Below are 17,210 nucleotides of genomic sequence, written 5' to 3' on the forward strand. Positions count from 1 at the left end.
AGTTGAAGGTTTTTCTATGGACACCACAACCCACATAAACGCTGCTCAGCCCAACAATATATTTTACTCCCAAATGTGTCTCCATTTAAAAGGGAAATAAACACCTTTCTAATAGTAAAAGTTTTTTACCAAGAAGCACTGTTATAACAAAGAAATAATCCACCAGACACGAATTAACTGTCTTTTTGTGCTAAATTTCGACGCTCTTTTAGGGATTTGTCGGTCCTCCAGCGTAAGGGGGCGCTAGTGTCACTTAACCGGCGAAGTTGTGCGTCCTGGCCGGGGTCAGAGGTTGGTTCGTTCAGCCTGCTCTGACTGTAGGAAAGTCATTGCCAGAAAGGAGCGTAGAAGGACAGTTCTGAAAAGATAAACAAAGGCACGTGTGTATAAACTCGACGGATCCTTGTGGAGTTTTTCAACGGCTGCAGCTAGTTAGCTGCTTTTTTTTAACAGCCACGAGAGGCTAAAGGTAAGTTGTGGGACGTTAGCTTTTGAACGACTAAGTCTTGTAGAAGACATAATTAAAGATAAAAACAATATCCAACGATGTTTTTACTGTTCTTCGTTAGATGTAAAATGATTTTGCATTCATTTAACATACAAAATAGCTTTTCAACTTATGTTAGCTAAGCTAATAGCAGGCTAGCAGCCAAGCTAACAATCCAGCTAACAGGAGCAGACACAGATGATCATTTAGATGAATATATATATAAATATGTATAAAATGGTCATCTTTAGACGTTTGAGACCTTTAATTTTTATAATTTCAAGTAATTTTAATTCAGAAAAACATTGAAACCTGCTTCAGGTTTTATCAGCTCAGATTATGTCAAACTGTATTTTGTAAACATGATTTAGTGTTAGTTTTTCTAAAGAAATATCCTAATGAGGATATGAGATGTGCACTTAAATATTTCTAACATCTCAGCGCTTTAGATTTTTTGTTTCACACAGCAAAATACGTGAGTGGTTTTACGTTTATTACAGAGTATAAATGCCTTGTATTTACCTTTCGACATGGCTCAGTCAGCACACCTTGCTCACCATCTTTACCCAGAGAGTCTGCTTCAAGTGTCCAGTGTGGTTTGATTTGTCCACTGCATTTAACAGCTGCTGAGTCCAGCAGCCAGGGTTTCATTTTTCCTGCAGGCTGTTTGTTCTAAACATGAAATTGCAACGTCTGAACCCACAACCATGTGTTTCTGCCTCCCTGCTGCAGCCAAACGGCATCTGAAGCGTGATGCATCTGGAGCGGGACAGAACAAGCTCTGCCCTGCACAGACTACAGGCAGATTCAGTCCCCCCGGACATGATGAGCACCGGTCTTCTGCAGGGCCTCCTACAGACTGCTAGGCCTCGTTTCTTTTACTTTCTGCTCCCCAGGGTCTACGCAGATGATGTGGCTGCTGCACAGATGCCTTCCTCCTCCACTAGTCCTAACCCTGTACCCGTGCCCCAGCTCAGCACCCTGCCAAGGAACATTGGCAAGCCAGAATTTCCAGACACAGGATGGGAACGCATCAAGGAGCTCTTCAATAGAGAGTTGGTGTCTATTTTTCAAGCTGATTCTAGTTATTATTTGACTAATTGAGAAGTTGTAAGGACTGGTTGCTTTTCACATATGCCCTTGATAGCCCAAAAGCTTTTCCTGACAAAGCTGTTTCTACGCAGCCTTCATTTAATTTAGTATATGTCTCTATTTGCATTTCAGGCTTCCAGCACATTCTAAAACGAAAAGCTTGGACAGTAAATCTTTGACTACGTTTTAATGTGGCCATTCCTCACAAAGCTTTTATTGCTAACAAGTGATGAAGAGTTTCAGGTGTTTGTCCCAGTGTGCTTGTAAAAAGATTTTTAAGGTGTGTAGCCATACAGGGCGATGTACTGGAGACAGGTCAGGACTGCAGGTAAACCAGTTCATTACCATACCTTCTTGGTTTTTTTTTTTTGTTTGTTTGTTTTGTTTTGTTTTTGTTTTTTTCTTCAGCCATGTTGTCTTGTTGATAAATTCCTGGCATCTCTGGAAAAGATGTCTTCTTGAAGGCAGCTTATGTTGTTCTGAAAGAACAAAGTGTAAATGAGCTTTATGAGCTCTGATACAACTGCATACCATCACAGAGCCTGATAACAGCCAGGATCCTCTTCTTGGTGTTTGGTCTGGAGCAAACGGGATCCATGTCTTCCAGCGGAGATCAGGAACACACATTGCTCTGATTATAAAATAAGTTTCCACTGTGTGATGGTCCATCTCAGATGGCAAGGCTATCATAAGGCTTCCCTTGGCAAAATGAGGTTTTTACAGAAATGTGTTTTCAAATATTTACAGAACATACAGGAAAGAACAAATAAGAGAAAACCCAGTAAAGTGCCAGCTGTAGCTTATTACAGCAGAGCACAGGGTGTCGCTGCGATCTGACTTAGCAACAAAAGTTTTTGTAAGTTTACGGTGACGATAAAATCTCTTAACTTTATATCGTAGCGCTCTACATAGTTTTGTAGATGATGCAGCTGCATCATCAGCTGTTAATGATGATGATGGTTCTTGAAGCAGAACTGTCTGATAACTCAGATTTGCTCCCTTGTCTATTTAACACTGAAATTCCACCAGATTGCTTGAATATGTTTGATATTCTGCCGTGTAAAGGAAGAAACATGCAAAGCCTTTATTTTGAAACTATTTCCCATCATATTGGCTCTTCAGAAACTTTCATTCCTACTGCTTTTGTACAAAATTATGAATAATTGTTGACATTTGTTTGAATGTTTTTTTAATTTCTACTTATTGCCGCCATCCCAGGATATTTTTAGGAATGTACTGCAGACCTGAAATACTAAACTGGGTGACTAATAACTAATGAAATGAACTTGAAAAAGACCTTATGGGTTCATTCTGTCTGCATTAAGGCCATTTTTCCCAACCATTTGTAGTTGTACTACTAAAATTAAGGAGTTTTTTAAGTGGAATTTTTATCTTTGCATTGTCAGCTGCATTAATCATCATTTAGTAAATTACAGTTTTTGTACCAAGTTCGTCTTTTCCTCTACTAAACCTGTGAAACTGCAGGAACACGGCACGTTATCGTGAAACGTGCACAGCCCTGGATCTGATGGACAGTGCTCTTCTCCTCTCAGTGAGACCCAGAAGTACCCCGAGGAGCTCACCGCTGTGATAAAATGCGGCTTCATCGGCGCGATTGTAGGCTTCATCTACGGCGGCCTGCCGGCTGCGCGCTTCGCCAGGCAGAGGTACATCCAGACCAGCCAGGCAGAAATGTACACAAGTCGAGTGGAAGCAGTGGTAAGCATGTGGACTGGATGAGAAACACCTGTTTTCATGTTGAAATCTTACATCTTACATCAGTAGATTTAATTTTATTAACTGTGCAGAGCTTAGTAATTAAAACCAAAGCTCTCATTTATCAGCTGATCTGGAAACTGTTCTAAACTGAATGAAATTAAAATGTTGGTAAGTACAAAAACATCTGTACTCACCAAACGTGCAGAGGCCGGTCATTCAGCTGGTGATAAATCCCACGTCTTCCTGGCTGTTCAGTCATTTCCATCCTTATTTACCCACCAGAATGATGGAGAGGAAAGATAATAAAGTTCACTCGTTCAAGTTAACATTTATTCAAAACAGATTTTAAGCACATTTACAGAAGTTAAAGAGCAGGAGATAAATCCTCGGAAACGAGAGATAAGAGTTCAAAAGAACAAAATAAATTAGAAGAGCAGGAAATGATTTGGGGTCGAGGAGATCGGTCAGAAATAACGTCATGATTCTAGATGTTTTTGGTACGATTATTGACGGACAAATAATCACGTTAATTCTGCGTAAATTCATTTCCTGTAAAACCACATGAAAGCTACTTACAGGTCTTTAAGCTTAATTTATTTCATCGTTTGATGCCAACATGACAAAATCATATAGAAACAAAGATAAAAAATAACCATAAATGTCCTCTGCTGTGTGTAGAATAAATAAATCCTGGACCACTACCTGGATTTGGGAGGCTTCTTTCTAGAAACTACATAAAAATAAAAATTTTTAACATTTCTTTTCAACCAGAGTAGAAAATTCAGAAACCCAGGAGAAACATCCAGCGAGCTTTGACTTCCAGCTGAGCTGTTGTTTGACACATAAATAATACTGGAACCACGGAAAGAAAGAATCTAGACCACATATCTGGAATTGAATATGGTTTCTTTAATGTTTTACGTAGATGAACTGATCAGCCAGGTAATTTGCCCACATTAAACGGGGACAGGACTCTGAGCCGCTAAAAAGTTTACAGTAATCCAAAGGTGGAGGAAAAAATCTGAATCTGCCTCGTCACAGCTGTGAACATAACCCAACAAAACCATGTATCCTCCTTATTTATGAAGTTTCTGGTAGTTTTCCAGCCTGACAAGAAGAATTTTTATCATTGGGTGTCCAGAAACAAAGTTATTAAGATGCTATTCTAAAAATCTGAATGTGGAGGCATCTCAGAGAGAAGCTGCTTTTGGATGGATGTGACCCAGGAAACCTCTCATCATGTATGCTAGCATCTCGCCGAGCACCGGTTCGTCACGCCAGAGTGGGCCACCCAAAAAAAAAAAATCTGAGTTTCATGAATTAATATTTGGTTAATTATGAATCAAACTTTGAACCCAGCTCTAATGGTTTGTTTTATCCTGCCAGCGCTCAGCTCATAACGCCGCCATCCGTGGCTTCATCCGATACGGATGGAGATGGAGCTGGAGAGTGTCTTTAATCGTCACTGCGTTCAGGTAAGAAAACCATGTCACTCTGAGGAATCTTTTACCAGTTTCCAGAGCAGAGATGCTTCTAAGACTGAGTGTTGAATAGAATGTGATAGAAACACTGACGCTCAGCCTCATATTTCACATCTAGTGTTAAATCCATTCAGCTCGTGTTTAATCTGTTTCTGTTGGTTTTCTGTAGCTCCGTCAGCACAGGACTGTCGGTGTACAGGGACAAAGATGCTCTCAGTCATTATGTTGCAGCTGGAGGTGAGCAGCTTTCTTCTTCTTCTACCTTTAACTGGTGCAGGGAGGTGGGCTGAGCGTGCATGCTGCTTCACGTGCACGCCTTTCTCATGTCTGCGTGATAGTGTTGGCTCAGCTCACCTCTGCTGCTGTCAATTAGCTTTAACCCTTTAACACCGACCATGTCGGCGCCGACAGATTTTACATGCATTGTTCTAACTACCGTAATTCCTAGACCATTTGTGCCATAAAAATCATTCAAACAGTTCCTGAAAGTAGAGAGAATGGCCTTTGCACTCATATAAGGCTTATTACGGTAGGCCGCTGCGATCGCGAGATTCGACAGGTCAAACACAGGCGAGACTTTACTTTTCTGAGTCACACAGCGGAAAAGAGCAGAAAGAGGACAAAAGAGGACAAAACGAGTGGACTTTTTGGAAAACTTTGTCAACAATACGATCTTATTTGTCAGAGCAAATGTCAAGAAAATCATCTAGAGTTATAAAAAGAGTTATAAAGACGTTATAACAACCCCCAAAAGGTTGATTGGGGACGATCGTGACCACAATGGCGCTTTTTCATCCGAAGCAGAGTAAGTAATAAATTGTGGTTTACAGCCAAACCAGCAAAATATATCCAGGCGGCCTGTTTGGGGCTTAGGTGTTAAAGGGTTAAAAGCACAACTTCTTTATTTCTAGAAAGGTGGTGGTATTTCCTGTCCTATGTTAGATTGTTGCCATAGCAACTGGTCAGGGTGTCATGTGAGCTGTAACTTTTCTGGTTGGCTTGGGGGAAAACATCAATAAAGGAATAAAGATGTCATGTTTCTCAAACATGGACATGGAGACACTCTAGGACAGTGGTTCTCGTACTTTTTTCGTCATTGTTCAGCATGTGGAACATTTTTCAGCCAAGTTCCCCCTAAACCAACCTAACCCTAAACCAACCTAATCCTAAACCTGCCTAATCCTACACTAGCCTAACCCTAAACCAGCCTAATCCTACTCTAGCCTAACCCTAAACCAGCCTAATCCTAAACCTGCCTAATCCTACACTTGCCTAACCCTAACCCTGCCTGACCCTAACCCTGCCTAACCCTAAACCAGCCTAATCCTACTCTAGCCTAACCCTGCCTAACCCTAAACCAGCCTAACCCTAACCCCCTGCCTAACCCTAACCCTGCCTAATCCTACACTAGCCTAACCCTAACCCAGCCTAACCCTAAACCAGCCTAATCCTACACTAGCCTAACCCTAAACCGGCCTAACCCTAAACCAGCCTAATCCTACACTAGCCTAATCCTAAACCAGCCTAATCCTACACTAGCCTAACTCTAAACCAGCCTAATCCAAAACCAACATAATCCTAAACCAGCCTAATCCAAAACCAACATAATCCTAAACTAGCCTAATCCTACACCAGCCAGGAAGTACTGGGTTGGTCTAGGAGGTACTATGTTGGTCTATGAGGTACTGGGCTGATCTAGGAAGTACTGGGCTGGTCTATGAGGTACTGGGCTGGTCTAGGAGATACTAGGTTGGTCTAGGAGGTACTGGGCTGATCTAGGAAGTACTGGGCTGGTCTATGAGGTACTGGGCTGGTCTAGGAGATACTAGGTTGGTCTAGGAGGTACTGGGCTTGTCTATGAGGTACTGGGCTGGTCTAGGAGATACTAGGTTGGTCTAGGAGGTACTGGGCTTGTCTATGAGGTACTGGGCTGGTTTAGGGGGTACTCAGCTGAAAAATGATTCCACTGGGGGAACAATGTTGGGAGAAAGTTTCCCAACATTGTTCACATAGTGTGGTTAGTTAAGTCTGCTTTTAAACATGTTTGTAAAGGTTTACTTCCAGTAAAGCTGGTAGTGGTGCTGATGGTGATGTATGTTTAACATGACGAGTTGTTTTAACACATGTAGCGTGTTTTCCAGCACAATGAGCTCTGACTGATGATGAAACTCTGTATGTGAGCAGCTGTCACAGTAGGCCTTTTCAGACTGAACCTGGGCCTGAGAGGGCTGGTGGCAGGGACCGTCATCGGAGCTGTCCTGGGGTAAGTTTTGGCTTTGACTGATCACCCCGTTAGCCCGTCTGGTCGGCTGACATAATTGAACCTTGTCTGTCCTCGTTAGCGGCCGTCCATTTCTTTTTTTTTTAAGTCATGCATATTCATGAAATCATGGCTGTGTGCTGGAGCAGCGAGCACTCTGGCAGCCAGCTGCGCCCCTCCCAGCAACCCTCTGTTGCCCAGCTGCACCCCGGCCCACCCCCACTCCCCAGTCTGTTTACAGTGCCAGAGGGACTTGTGCAACACAGTGGTTCTTGTTTTGGATACTAACGCAAAGAGCAGCAGCTGCCCCCCCTGCCATGTTACTCCATCAGTGCACCCCTCATCTGATTTGGACTTGGTTAAAATTCCCACTGTTTCCTTCCACCCCATCCTCATCTCCCTCCAACATTTAACTGCCTCTGCAGAGCTTTAATAAAAATGTGCCATGTTGGCTCAGCATTGCTGCTTCATCTCCTTCTCATCCTCCTCTCACTGTGTGGCTGAGTGACCAGCCACCTGGAGCGTTTGCTACCCCAGCTTTGCCAGGTTCAGTCTGGGCAGAAGTGGGTGGGGTTGGAGGGAAGAGGATTAAGCTGATGGTGAAGCAGATCATGGTCCAGGTCTTACCTCAGAGTGGTTGTAGGCAGTGCAGCAGTGGGCAGATTAAATCACTAAAGTAGCTGCAAGTTTGGAGATGATCTGTTTCAGTGCGCATTGTCAAAAAAAAAAAAAACAGATCACGCTTTAAAATATCAAGGTTTTTGTTTTGTTTTTCCCCCCTTAGGACTGATAGTTTTTACTTAGAATAATCTTTTAACAAATCATGAACACAGTAAAAAAAAAAGCTTTCTCTTTCCATATTTATTTCCCTTTTTTTAAATTTAAGCAGCCTCTTCGGGGCTGAGTTTGTGTTCACGCTGCACGACAGAAGTAATCGGACCATTTAAATAACGTGTTCCCCTTCTCGCCACAGGAGGCGCTGCAGTCAACAACCAACGAAGAAGAAAACTGGTTCATTTATTGGTTAATGCAGAAGCAGCGTTGAGTTGATCATATTTCTATCAGAACTTTTACCGAGTTCTTCCACGTGCGACCGTGAACGTTTCTCCTGTCCAGCGCCACCTATCATCCCACACGCATTTGTTTTGGTTGGTTTTACCCATCATGCACTTTGCTTTGCAGTCTGCTTCTTGTATGTGGCCCACTTGAAACGGACAAAGATTTCTATTTAAATGCGGACTGAGTCCACTTCTTAGGTCCGAATCAGAATCATTCACAATTTCCCAAACGAAGTGACTTTCCGAGAAAACGCACCAGCATTTGCATAAATACGGCTGGTGTGAAAGCACCCTGAAAATGATCATTTAAGAGAAGTTAAAGCACAAAATTATTTTTTTTCTTCCATGTTTTTCTAGAAATAATCAGCCTACTTGAGTAGATCTTTAAAACCATGCAGGCAGCACGTTAAGCAGCAGCTCTGAGGAGCACTAAGGTTTTTTCCCCCCATTGCAAACAGTTTATACTAAAAATAACATCTAATAAATCATAACAGCACATCATTCTTTTCCCCCTGACATGATCAGCCTATTTTCTTTTTTTTTCTTTTTTTTTTATTTAAAAAAAGTTGCAGTTAGTTAAATATTCATTAACAAATCACAAAAGCATGTAATGATGTTTCTAACCATATAAATCTGTTCTCAACAGGATTCCGGTTGGTGCTTCGGTGATCGGCTTGCAGGCCCTGGCAGGCGAAACCGTCCGTGAGAGGAGGAGGAGACAGCGAAGAGAGCTGTACGAGCACAAGCTAGCAGAATGGTGAGATTCACTGTCCATCAGGTGCACAGGTTTCATCAATAACCCTGAAAACATGGAGTTAGCCTGCTGCGAGTGTGTCCTCATGTTACTGCAGCAGCTACTGATGATACATGGAAACAAGTCCAGAGTTGCTCATGATGGAGGTGAAACACTAAGGCTGATATAGTCCATGTAGATAGATTTCATAGATAATCAGTCAAAGTTATCAATAACCGTTTATGGAAGCCTGTTCCTGCTACTTGTACAATTAAAATTAATAAAGACATTCAGTCATAATTCATATACTCACACTTTTTATCACATAATTATGACTTTGAATCTCATTATTTTGAGATACTTTGTCAATATCTTTTATTTACAAGTGGCGAGAATGTGCTTCCATCAGGAACCTAAGCCTCACATGAGCTCCGTATTTATACCTCTGCTGTCAGCAGATCAAGTCTGCAGCTCCACTACGTACAATAAAGACCAAGGAGATCTCCAGGTAAACGGCCGTTAAAGCCTGAAAAGTCCTGCACTAACGGAGTCTACTGGATAAACGAGTGGAGTCTTCATCAGCTGGTATTTTGCTGGGCTGCACTTGAACTGAAACTTCGTTGTTTAGCATCTTTGAGGAGAACAGGACTTTCTGAGGCAGCAGATGGTGGTCTACAGATTAAAAACAAACTTTGCTTCTAATGTGTCTTTTAACAGAAAAACAAACTGGAAATGTTAGAGGTCAAATCTGGGGAGTTATTCCCACATGGGCATGTTTTTATTTCTAATCATCTCTACAGAAATCCAGTTTAGCTCAGTTATGAGGCAGTAAACAAACTATTTCACAATTTTACTGCATTAATTCCTGATTTGCTTTTTCTCTTTTTTATTTCTTTATTTTTCTCTCCTCCAATGAGCAGGACGGCCCGTCTGCAGATGACGGATGACTTGATTTCCAATCTGAAGGTGAGTTCTCAGGCAGCAGAAACCAGTAAGGACATGCAGAGGATCCAGGAGCTGCTGAGTTTACCACCGAATGAGGACAAGGACTCGAGCAGCCGGTGAGAGCGGCTGCTGTCGCGGACAATGAAGGTGGGATTTTCTAGCTGTGAGGATACCATCTTTACCCCGATTCCACGTCTTCTCTGGCTGAAAGGAGAGAAATTCACTTCAAGATTTCCAGACTCTGCTGTTTGAAACTAGTTCAGCACCAAACTGGGACAGAATCTAAATATGGAAGAAAATCTGATGGTTTGAAAATCATTGAAGTCTGTATTTAATTTAAAAACAAGATATTAAATATGAGGATAAAGAAATCTTAAGGTTTCAGCTGCAGCCAGTTTTTACTTTGAGCCGTTCACAAGGAGAAAATCTTAAGACTCGATATTTTAAGTGACCTGGAATCAGTGCGAGAGTATCGGGTATATTTATTTCCAAGACGGAGGAATGTTTTAATAATTGCAGACCTGAAAATCTTCTGCAAGCGTCTGACGACAAAGACGCCGTTTCCTCCTGTAAAATGTCATGTGTTACTGTTGGGAATAAAATTAAAATAATTTCTTTCACTGGAGAATGTTGAAAACAGACGTTGAAATGTTTTATTATTTCATGAAAAATCTGAATTAGTATTTAAGTTGATGTCTCACGTTGTCTGATGAAGGATTGAAGCCGACTGGTCTGGACTGCAGGCAGACCAGTTCAGCACCCAGTTCACACTTTTCCTGCAATCTGAAATCTGCAAGGTCTCACCTGAAAAAGCCAACATCAGGCAGGGAACACGTTTATTAAAACCTTATATACCTTTCAGCGTTGATGGTTGCCAGTTCTGTAAGAGAAGACGGCGGTTTTTCAGGATCACAATCTTATTTGGCTTCTTCTTTGCATGATGGGGCTTTAGCTTCTTCTTGCCAGCATGAGAAATGTGCAGAAGATCTTTGCGATATGAAGCACCAATCCTAATGTGCATGATACCAGCTCTACCAAGCATTGGCACCAAAACAAATCCATTCTAGGACTATATTACTAAATCCCAAGACTACTTTGCTGAATCCTGGATGAACCGGGCTGCTATCCTCATGTGGAATTAGACATGTGAGCTCCTTCAGTAATGTGGTTTTCTTTTAGAGGAGATAACCATTTACAATTTCTACTGGTTCAGGTGAATTTGCTCCTTCACAGTAACACGCCTGGATTCCAACACGTCGTAATCTCGCGTGTCTCGGCTTTCTGTACAGCCTCAGTGGTTGTGAAGATACACTTTTATTTATTTTGTCAGGAAGTAGAAACATGGGCCTCGTGAGACGAGATTAACCTGCAAACAGCATGAAACTATGTCCACAATGCCTTCTTGCAGTGTTAGTAAAAGCAGTTTCTGCAGATTGCTGAACATCTGTCCATCTTTGTCTGAGAGACTCTGCCTCTCTAAGGTGCTCTTATCATATCCAGTCATGTTACTGATACTGTCGCTGTGATCAAGCTGCAGCAAACTGATCGTCTCTTTGCATCAAACATCCTTTTTTCTCTTTGATTTTGAGAAATTGAGGAAAGTCAAGCATTTCTGACGTCTTTAAATATTAAACGTAAACTCAGAAAAATGTAGGAGTTTGAATTCTGATTTAACACATCGTTCCAATGTGGATAATTCAGTTTTTTTTTCTTCTTCACCACCAACATGCCCGTTATCTGCACTTTGCTTTTCCCTCTTGGGCTTTTCAGCAACTAGGTCAAACAGCATCGGCCCCTGGTGTAAACAAGATGTGACTTAGCAACAGCTGGGGCCCAGGATGCAGCCGACTGCTGATGTGCAGATGGACAACCAATGGAGGGGGGGGGGGGGGGGGGGGTAAACATTACAAGAAGCTCTTTATTTCCACAGAGGAACCCACTGAGCCAGTTCCTTTTAATTGCTTAGCTGTAATACTCAACTTCCCAAACAAGTGTCTTCATTTATTGTTAGCAGGTGCTGAATATTAAAATATAAATAAAACTTTTTTTCCCAATTAAACATAGATTTTGTCCTGAGTATGATTAAAAAAAAAAAAAAAAAGTTCCCCAAATTCTTAGTGCTTGTGTACAGACCCAAATTAAACCAGACAGTTTATCCAGCAGGTGGGCTAGAAGAGCCTGAAATGTTTGATTTCTGGACACAAGTTAAGAATCTATAAAGACTATTCCAGCTAAATTCTCTCCAAGAGGTTGAATTTGTACTTCCTTAAGATCCTGATTAAGACTCAACTTTTACAGAATTCATCACGATGGTATGAACATAAATGGACTTTGAGGTCCCTCTGCTGCCATTTTTATGAAATTATTACGTGTTAACACCTTCTGATGATTGCAGTTTTGCTTTCAGATGGCGGATTTATGCACGATGACACATTTATAAAAAAAAATAAAATGTTAAATAAGAAGCTGGAGCTTCCAGTCCTCCACGCTTTAGTGACTCAGGCACAGTAATCTGAGGTGAAGGCAGTCACGAGGACGCACAACGCCTCCAAAGGTGTGACTATATGAAGGAGACTTCACACCGGAGCAGGTGACTCCAGACCTACCTGGATCGCTGCGGTCATTTTATTGGCTGACTTTCGGCTTCGTGACGTCAGGCAGCTGCGCACGTGATAAGTCTATTTTTAGTCTTTACCAGCTGCCTTCTGACGGTTTATTGAGCTGAACTGATGCCACCACAACCACGAGGATTAAAAGACAGGAGGACTGGATCTACTGGCAACCGCTGGGCTCTTCCAGTTTTTCCTTGTGATACGTGAACTCAACATTAACTGAATCTGAGGGATTAGTGGAGGCATCTGTGCTTGTGGAACACGTTTGTTTTGTTTTTGTTTTGTTTTTTATTATCAGTGATGCAGCTTGAGAAATTACATAAACGCAACTGGATGCATTTGCCCCTTAGACATACAAAAAAATTAAATGAATAAATACCTCCAGTTTTATAAAATTATTAATCCAAACTGTTAAATATTGGTTTGCAGATTTAACGCTGCATTTGTATGGAACACGTCTTCACATAAACATTTGTACTATCAGACAAAAAATGTCAACATTTCATCAGGCTGAAAAGAAATATTTGGATCAATTGTTTGTTTCAAAGTTTCATTTAAAAAATTTGCTTTTGCATCTTTTGTTGCCAGAATAAAATCAACTTGTTCCACCAGTTCTATAACGTAGAGAAACCAGTCCAGAATGTAAGTCATTTACAAAGGATAATGTGGTTGTATTAAAACGAGGATGTCAAACATACGGCCTAGGGGCCAAAACCGACCCACTACAGGATTCATTTAAATGTAAAACACCTAGAAAATTTGATCATTGCCCCTTACTCTCTTATAATTAAGCTTATGTCAGCAATCTTGGAGTAATTTTTCACAATGACCTGTTTATTTGATGGTGGATGTCAATCCCTTCTATCTCGGCTGCAGCTACCTGGTTGTTAACTGGAACCCGGAAGAGAGACGGTGGTTCCAAAAAGGAGATTCAGCTAATTCTGTGTAAAAAGAATCTCTCGGTTAACTAACTGAGCTCCGGGTCAGGTGCTTTAAGTTGGTGCTTCAGCTCTGAGTATCTTTAATCAGTGTTGGGAACCACAACAAAAAGTCTTCATCAATACAGCACCGACACATGGATTCACCATGGCAACCACTGACAAAAAGCTAGTTATTTTCCCCGACTGGAGTGAGAGGTTCATAAAGCGTATGAGTGATACAAAGAGGTCTTTCATAACATGTTGCTGCTGAGGAGAGAGAAGCATCATGGAGGAAAACTAGTGGGACCCCCTCAATCAATGGAAATCATCTTCTTCTGCTAAGAGATCGGCCTGTTGTGTCTGACTGATGTGGTGATGATGATGGCGCTCGTGATGCTTCTACATACCTGGTTTGGAAACAATCTGGCACCTTCAAGCAAAAACTGACAGACTTCATGTCTCTCTTGAAGCTAAAATGTATGTTCTCTTGTTGGAAAAAGAATAACATCCATGTTTTTTATTGTTTAGCAGCAAAACGGGCGTCAGCTCTGACAGTAGAGTCCATGTGATGAACCAGGTGGTGTCAGGATGATAGAGATGTATGTCTGGGAGAAACCATTCTGGGCTCTGGTTTCTGAAATCAGAAGGTAAGGATAAAAGTAGCACTTTTTCTCTGGAATGGGCCAACTTTCATTATATTTGCAGGAATAAAATAAGGAATTTTAAAACGTAATGACTTTAAAAATTACTAGCTTGTGCGTCAGATTCCACATTTATTTGTTTTAATATCAATGCGACTTAAAATCTTGTGTAAGCCTTCTACTTTACCTCAGAGAGCTAAATGTCCATTTTACAGGTGTAGAAAGGACCTGAGCCAGAGGCAGACCTTCAAACTCATGTTTCTTCTAATAAATCAGTCCTCATTATCCTGTCAGACCTGACAAAATACTGACTTTTCCATCTTTCCCCTGGACTGACAGGAAAGAAGGCAGAATGAGGTTTTACCGTCATTAAACTGTCAGTTTCACTTAGTGTAAAACACGACGATCAACAAGTCAGTCGCAGCAGGAGTGGAAAGTTCAGAAGATCAACTCACTTTTACTTGCAATAAATGTCCATTTTTAAGAGAGTGTGGGAAGAATGTTGGTGTGGTGAGATTAATGCTGGTCTAAAGATTTAAAAATTAAAAAAGGAAAACAGTTACAACATTTTGACAGCTCGTTTGTTTTATGAGCACATTTTATTATGAAGGCTCCTTAACATGAGTATTTGACAAAGAAATAAAATGCATATAAAAACATTTTGTTGCTAATCTTCTAACTTATTATACCAGACAGCAATAATTAAACAAATAATCCAGTTTGCATGAAGTATATAAATTTTTTTTTATTGTTGTTTTCCTATTTAGAATCATAAAATGGTGTTGGATCTTGACAAAAATATGGTAATTTAAGGGTTAAAAAAATTTATTCTTTTTTTTAAATAATTCTTTTTTATTTTATTTAAACTGAATTCATTTAAAAAATTGAATAAATTAACCCCTTAGGTGCTTAGAGTTTTAAGTTTTTAAGGCGTACTGTAAATGAGAAAAAATACTGAATATGAACCAGATTTTATGGTGGCAGTAAATTTATTCCTCTAATTTTAGCGACGTCCGTATCAAACGTCATACGTCATCGTCCTCATACTTCCATGCGTGTTTTGCGAGGTGATGGTGTTAAGTCACTTCCTCCACTAGGGGGCAGTGATGAGATCAGCGTTAACTCCCTCGAGCTGACGGCAGTTTCAAACACCGTATGGCGACGGCAATGCGTCGCTTTAAAGTCCAACAGCCCAACACGCCCTAAACACTTGTAAAGTCTGTCTTCGAAACCGTACACAATAGGTGTGTCCCAATTCATGCTGATCCTTTTCTTCTTCTCTGGTTTTTTTTCTTTCGCTGGTGACATGTCGGCTATTCTGCTCAGCACTGCCCCCACGATTTCTGGTAGTTTTGCTCCATCTTCTGCGTCAACTGACAGATAGCCAAGCACCCTGATAACGGACCAAATTACGCGCGTAATCGAGGCAGAATATGGCCGAAACTGTCCGTCCGTCTGCGTATCCGTCTTCTGCGTCGAGCGTAAATTGGCCTTTAGCTGTTGAAGGAAGCTGATTACTGACGGCCAATTCATATGTCTGCCATCTGGTGGTAGAAAGTGGTAACAGGTTTAAGTTCTCTCTTTTTTTGTGCTTGTCACACTTTGGCGCCTATAGGGTTAATGTGTAAAATGTAGGATTAAGACTGATGCTGGTCTTAAGAATCAAATAATATTTTATCAGTTTTTATACCTTGTTTTTTTATGAGTACATTTTTGTGCAAATGCCCGTTGCGGATCTAGTTCCTCGGTGTGCTATAGTTTATTTAATCATTAATTCATCCACAAATAAATATAATTTATTATTTATTGAGATGAACAGACACAAATACCTGTTCTGTGGCTCATACTTGTAAATGTGTAGAATTTGTTGATTAGAAGAAAAACAGCCAAATGTGTTGGGGAACAGAAGAGGAATACATTAAACTGGTTAGTCAAAGGACTGAAGATTAACCAACTTCCCTATAGGATTCCTGTTGCACGCGAAGGTAAGCATTCATGAAGCTCTAATCAGTTTCTATTTTCAATGTTATACAAGATATGATGACAGAATAAATAAGTATCGCCCCCCATTGGAGCGTCATACATCCAGAAGTGGACCTTCAGCTCCCTCTAGTGGCGGTTTTATATAACTGAAATGATCTCTCCAGTTAAAAAATGTATTATTTGCCTGCTTTACTTTAGGACGATTTCAGTCTTTTATAAGTGATCATCTCTGGTATTAATACTGTTTAATACAAGTTAGAGGTTACGGCTTTATGAGATGGTGTTACTCTTAGTCCAATTATTAACTCTTTATTTTAAAAATATCTTCCAAAATCTTCCAAGCAAAGATTAATGCCAGTCTAGGGGAACAGATTTAGCATAACTTCCTGGCTTTCTCTGCACCTATTAACAGAGTTCAGGTAAACTGTGATATTAAGACTCTGGACTCTTGGCTCTGAAGGGCCTCAGGTTTACAAGGTGACATTTCAAAGTCCAGAAATACTGAGTCATGAGTTGGAAAGAATTGATGATGGGCCAATCTGGTGGCCAGGTGAATGTTAACGATTCCCCCTGGGTTGTTAACTATGTCCATCCATTATCTATACCGCTTTATCCAATGAAGGATCGCGGGGAAGCTGGAGCCTAACCCAGGGTTTTAGCAGGTGAGAGGCAGGGTAGACCCTGGACAGGTCACCAGTCCATCCAGTTATCTGTTATCTATGTATTATATTTAAATACGGTTTTTAAAGAGGCTGTCTGTGCAGGGCTTGATCATATCGGACTCTAAACAAGACAAGAATTATTTTAGTTCATACTCTGTTAAAACAATTGTTTAAAAAAACATTTATTGATCAAAATCAGAATAATAATCAGAATAGTTGCTTTCTGGAGATGACAAACATGATTGGCAAGGAGGACGTCACGTGAGAGGAAACATGTAAACATAATGTGGGACAGTAGGCTACTCGCGTCTAACAGGACAGCCGAGATTAATCAAAGTGTCACAAACATGGACTAAATGATCTTAGAAACACAAGAATGACTGGACATCTGGCAACATCTGAACGTTTTTTCCTCTCTTTGTGACGGCCGAGAGAGAAACGGCTGCTTTCACGCTCAGTCCGTAAAGTACGTTATTCTCAGAATCATGTCAGTCATGTTGAGCCAGCGTTGTTCCAGAAATAATCGTCTGTCAGAAAAGTAGAAAATCTGGTCACCTGAAGGCGTCATCCTGTTAGTGTCTTTATTAAATCCAATTCATAAAAATCTATAGCCAAAA

General features: G+C 40.8%; 1 protein-coding gene across 2 annotated transcripts; it reads left to right on the plus strand.

Moving 5' to 3' along the window:
- Positions 1–258: 258 nt before the first annotated feature.
- On the plus strand, positions 259–11,834 carry timmdc1 (translocase of inner mitochondrial membrane domain containing 1). Of its 2 annotated transcripts, XM_041978909.1 has the most exons (9): positions 259–469; positions 1,220–1,542; positions 3,133–3,298; positions 4,685–4,773; positions 4,949–5,016; positions 6,964–7,042; positions 8,744–8,854; positions 9,751–9,895; positions 9,941–11,834. In XM_041978909.1, exons 2-8 carry the CDS (start codon positions 1,241–1,243, stop codon positions 9,893–9,895), a joined length of 960 nt encoding a protein of 319 aa, XP_041834843.1. In that variant the 5' UTR covers positions 259–469; positions 1,220–1,240; the 3' UTR covers positions 9,941–11,834. The 2 variants fall into 2 exon arrangements, with proteins under 2 accessions (XP_041834843.1, XP_041834842.1); XM_041978908.1 differs by having other exon boundaries at positions 9,751–11,834.
- The last annotated feature ends 5,376 nt before the right edge of the window (positions 11,835–17,210 follow it).

Source organism: Melanotaenia boesemani, chromosome 24 (assembly GCF_017639745.1).
Source record: "Melanotaenia boesemani isolate fMelBoe1 chromosome 24, fMelBoe1.pri, whole genome shotgun sequence".
Classification (NCBI taxonomy): Eukaryota; Metazoa; Chordata; class Actinopteri; order Atheriniformes; family Melanotaeniidae; genus Melanotaenia; species Melanotaenia boesemani.